General features: G+C 32.4%; 1 protein-coding gene across 1 annotated transcript; it reads right to left on the reverse strand.

The window, feature by feature from the left end:
* Positions 1 to 3,335: 3,335 nt before the first annotated feature.
* Positions 3,336 to 5,426, reverse strand: LOC128198241 (uncharacterized). The gene has a single exon (XM_052882524.1). It carries the CDS (start codon positions 5,356 to 5,358, stop codon positions 3,943 to 3,945), a length of 1,416 nt encoding a protein of 471 aa, XP_052738484.1. The 5' UTR covers positions 5,359 to 5,426; the 3' UTR covers positions 3,336 to 3,942.
* Positions 5,427 to 5,721: the final 295 nt, after the last annotated feature.

The following is a 5,721-nucleotide window of genomic DNA, read 5'->3' on the forward strand; positions in this document are numbered from 1 at the left end:
CATAGTTTCATTTGCGTCGTAATTTCCTAAAACCACACAAAAGGTTTTTTGAAAAAACTATATTAGTATACTAAATGTAGATTTATCAAATTAATTAATACAATTTGTTTAGTCTCACATAAAGTGGAGCAATTCTGCCTTCATATTCGAGCAGGCATGGAGCCGGAAAATTCGAAAATCAAGTAACATTTTCTAGCTCAGTGAATTACTTTACCCGCTATTATGGCTTTCGAGGGTCACATGTTTGCTTTGCGATGTAAAGATCCCTTTTTAGATATTTTTGTTGAATTGATTCTACGTTTGTTTGAAAAGTATTTTTAAAATGTTACAACAATTAATAATTAATTATCCAAAAATTATCTGCGACATTTTTAATAATTTTTAAAATTAATAAATAAATATTCATAAAAAATACACACATCACTATCTAGCACCAAAGTAAGCGTATTTATAGCGTGTGTTATGGATATTAAGATTACTGATTTTATCATATACATTTATATACCACATATTAATAATCGTGTAATACATACACTGGAAAACACCCGTTGCCACTTATGGGAATCAAACCCACGGCCGTAGATGCAGAAAAACCAACTACCCAAATTCAATGACTGTCGCCACATTGTCACAAACTTATAAAAATAGAGTTAGAAAAGAGTAATAAATAGTAATGTTTAAGAACCTATAACCTGGTCAATAGGAGTCTAAATGACGAGACGAGAAAATAATTCAGATAAAAATCCAGAAATGAGTAAGTACAAAAATGGTCAAGGCAGAGATTTGGTCGCACCCACTATATTGTATGTTTAATAATTCCTGGCATCAAGATAATAATGATAATCAATGTTCATCTCAAATTTATATAGAATTGGGAATACTTAAATTTATCAGTAGTTTCTTTTAACTTAAGTATGACTTATCCAGTTTTGTCGTGGTATAAAGTGGACATTTATAGGTACATTAAAAAAAAACACGAGTTTTATTCACTACCATATATATGCTGGTTTCACTTGCGTATCGCTTATAGCCTGAATAATGAACAAATTTTTCAATTAAAACCATTCCTACCATTTCTTCTTGAAATAAGCGCGCACAAACAAACGAACTTTAAAGCTTTAAAGTATTAAAATAGACATTTTTATCTAGTAAATATATGTAGATTTCCACATGTAGATGTCGAACCTAAAATGTCTAATACTCATTTTACGATTTTAAAATTTCCGAAGTATCCAATAATGAAAGTATGTAGTAAAAGAGTTAACAAGAACTTCATGTAAATGTTTAGAACTCGCTTACACAATTGAGCAAAGACATCCCCCTACCTATTCAAGCAGGCAGCGATGTGTAAAATACAAAAATCAAGTGACATTTTCTAACCCAGTGAATCATTTCACCCGCTATAGTCTTTCGTTCAGGGGACGAAATGTTTGCAGTGTACGCCGTAAAGATTTCTTTTTAGATAAATTCGTCGTGTTGATTCGACACTATTTACATTGGAATCCTTTTAGGTGCCTTTGAACTCCTGTTTATGTTTTTTTTCCTCAGCAAACATAACGTTTTCCTAACAAAACTCAAAAGCAATGAGGTTTTTCTTTATTCAACCCGAAGAAACCATTCAACCTGTGTCAATCGTAATGCAAACAGTACAACATTTACTGATCTTTATATGTATAAAGCTAGCTGTTCTCGGCGGTTTCACCCTTGTAGATCCTCTTTCCGTAGAAATATTGGAATAAAAAGTAGCTTTTTGCTATTTGTGGTCAAAGAATCTTTATTTCTCTTAAAGTATTTACATTCACTTACAGAGAAACAACTATAAATAAATCTTATTAACTATTTTACAATCATCTGGAAACAAACAATTTTTTTCGTTCTACCTACAGAAATGTACGATGTTCGGTGCGAAATCGTTACCACAGTGTAAGTGTTAGTGGTAATACCACTGTTTATATTTTCTTAATTTAGTTTTAAATGTGTTTAACAATTTGGCATTCGTCACATCCACAGGTAATTTATTATAAATTTGCACGCCTTCAAATTTTATATATTGATGCGGTAACAAAATGTGATCCTTTCTACGGCTGATTCGACTCTGTACCTGATGTACTTTTGTGAAAGTAATATGTGTGTGAATTGTTTTATTAAGAATTTTTCTTATTAATATACAAGTATAGTAGGCATGTAATTGTTTGATATTCATGATGTCTGTATTTTTGTACAATTTGGATGTAGGAGTTATGTAGTCATTTTGATTATTTTGTTTTGAGAAGTTTGTAGGTCTTTAAGGTTCGTCTTTGTTGCAAACTGTACTATTTCAGACTGTATTCCACTTAGATGTGTCAATTTTTATCCAAATATGTTCAGCCGTTCTATTGACACAAATGGTGTAAAAGCCGGGTTGGCTTTGTTTACTGACTTCAAAAAAAGAAAGTTCTCAATTAGACGCGTATGATTTTTTTTTTAATTTTTATATGTACCTAGATATACCGTAGCATTTCCTTACTTTTATATCTACTATCCACTTGACTCCTATTTCATATAGACGAGAGGTTTTGAGAGTTAATGATCGATGGCTTAACATGTTCTCTGAGGTGCATAGGCACAACCAAGAGCCCAATTTTTTTTTTTTTTTTTTTTTAATCTATAAGTTTTAAGGGACTTTTATTATAAATAACATGTCAGTCCCATCGTACCCTAATTAACAATGACAATAACATGATAAAAACAAAGCTACTTAAATTAATTACAAGAATCTTCCGTTGATATTACATATTATATAAAAAAAACAAACTAATTTTTCTAATCTTAATTAAAATTAAAATTTATCTTAATTATAACTATGAGTTGGAGTATTCAAAAGATTATTTATTCAGAAATATCTCAATAAAAGATTTGAAACCTTCTGATGTTGGTTGACAAAGAAAGCTCACCAGGGCTCCAACATCGAACTTACTAACTCGATATTTCTGAATAAATTCTTCTCTTTCTGCGTTATACTTGCCACATTCCATTATTATGTGCTGGACATCATCTATCGTATCACAAACTTCACATATGGCGGAAGGAACCTTTTTCATTAAAAATGCGAACTTCTTAGACGGATAATGTCCAGAACGCAGCCTATGAGCTAACACTATGTATTTTCTGCTTAATTTAATACCGCCAAACCAGGGGAACCGAGGAGGCTGATATTGTATAGTTCTATACCAAATTCCTTCTTTTTCTTTACTTCTTAAATCAAAATATTCTCTAAATTTATTATAACATATAATTTTGAATTTATTCAATATTTCTGTATAGAACGGTAATATACACGACTCTGTGCCTTCCATTATTGCTGATTTTGCGCGTCTGTCAGCCTCCTCGTTTCCTCTTATACATATATGAGATGGAACCCATTGCAACTTCAGACTAATATGACGTGAGTCATATATATATTTTAGAATTTTGTAAGCTACTGGCATACCTCTGCTATAACCAGAGGCGCACAGAGCTAAATGCTGCAAGGCGCTTTTGCTATCTGTAATAATAACAACATTTTGCTTATTTAAATTCCTAATATATTCAAGAGCTTCTAAAATTGCAACGAGTTCCATGGTCATAATAGAAATTTGGCGGTCAGTTTTGAACATAGCCGAGTTACTTTGCTCTAAATGAATAAAGGCTGCGCCTAATCCTTTTCCATCTTTAGATGCATCAGTATATATATGTGAAAATCCCTTATATTTTTCCAAAAGTTCTTTTATTACCAAATATTTTAAGTGACGATCTTTTCGATATATATCATAACCACTAATACGCAGATCATAATCTGCATCCAACCATGTTTCAGAGATAACGGCTAAATGAACTTTTTCTTGATGTAACAAGTTATCCAACATTAACAATTTAGGTTTCAAACTTTGTGCGTTCCATTGAATTATGTTTAAATTGAATGCTTTATCCATTAAATATTATATTTGTAAGAATGTCATATAACTTTCCTTCTTTCAAAAAATCAACTAAAAACAACTTACATTCTTCAAAAACAGCTTTTACCACTAACAAAACTTTGTCACCAACGTTTTCTTCACAGACAATAATTTCCTTAATTCGTTGAAGTAGTTTCCACACGTCAAACTTTCTTTTTCTTCTTTTTTCTGCTTTTTCTGTAGGATCTGTCGTATCCTGATCGCTGTCTTCGCTTCGGTCGCAATCCATTTCGAAGTTCTGATTTTCACTATTATAATTATTTGAATTAACCTTGGTTTTTTTATACTTATTTTCTGTTTTGTCCTTATTTTTACTCTTATTAACTTTATTCTCAACTAAAGGTCTTTTTTCATTTTTATGTATTTCCGCCTTGGTTTTGAGTACACTGCTGTAAGTTCTATTCACATTCGTTGGAACTTCCTTTATAAAGTCTGTATCTATTTCTATGTTTATTGCGTCATTTATGTCGTGATATTTTTCATCTTCTTTTTTATTTTTAAGAAATAACTCAAGACCCACCTTATATGTAACATTTCTTTGACTCATTATTTGTCTAATTTCTTTTTCTTTAATAAAAAAAGGGCAGCTCTTATCAAGAGCCATATGGGGACCTTTGCAATTTACACATTTGAATTCCTTTATTTCACAGTTATCATGATATTCAGTACATTTTGGACATATGCTTTTATTTAAATTACAAAATTTCCTAACGTGATTAAATTTCCAGCACCCAGAACATTGTGTCACAGGAAACTCGTATCGTTCAACATCGAATCTACATCCATACGCGTTTATGTATAAAGGCGCAGTAGGGTTATTAAAACATAGTCTCACCGATTCGCTTTCAACCCATTTACCCTCATTATTCACACGTCGCAACCTTTTAGCAGAAATTATGTCGTAATCACAACTTAGACTCTCCAATAGCTCTTTTTCGTTAGTATCCAGATCAACACCTTTGATAATACCGTAGGATAATAAGCTGTCAGTTGTGAATTGAGCCCTTATGTTCAATTCTTCTAATTTTTTCAAATTAACCAATTTTTGGGCATTATGTTTTTCGCTAAATCGTATTATTAATTTGTATGGGCTTTTATATTTAATTTTCATGACATTTCCAATATTTTCGTCTCTCAAAAATCTTGCAAAGGCCATCTGTTTCGGGAGTGTATGTGTTCCAAACAAACTAACTTCAGTATATTTTTCCTCAGCACTCCTTCCCTCCTCGCATACATTATCTCGCCCGTGATTTTCTCGCTCGCCTCTCTTCGACTTTCGTCTTGTCACCGTTGTGAATCCGTCATCACTACCATCTGACTCCCTCGGCCTCTTACACCCTATTTTTTCCGTCGATTCTGAGTCACTCAAACCATCTTCCTCCATTGTAAAAAAAAATAAATAGCGGGTAGATTTATAAAAAAATACACGTTGGCGCAATACTTGACTTGGCAACTTGCGTTCGCTAGCGCGGTTCGCGCGCAACTGGAGCCCAATTTTAATATGCTGCACATCATATCACGTGTAAGTTTGTATGTTTGTTTCTCCTTTGCGCTACCGCTACTGCAGCGATTTGGCTGAAATGAAATGGAAATAGATTTTACTCTGGATTAACACATAGGCTAATTTTCATCCCGCAAAAATTCATGATTCCGGCGGGATTTATGAAAAACTGAATTCCACGCGAAGTCGTGGATGTCCGCTAGTATGAAATCGTTTATATTTGTTTTATAAAAAAATTATATATCC

This window comes from Bicyclus anynana, chromosome 7 (genome assembly GCF_947172395.1).
Source record: "Bicyclus anynana chromosome 7, ilBicAnyn1.1, whole genome shotgun sequence".
NCBI lineage: Eukaryota > Metazoa > Arthropoda > Insecta > Lepidoptera > Nymphalidae > Bicyclus > Bicyclus anynana.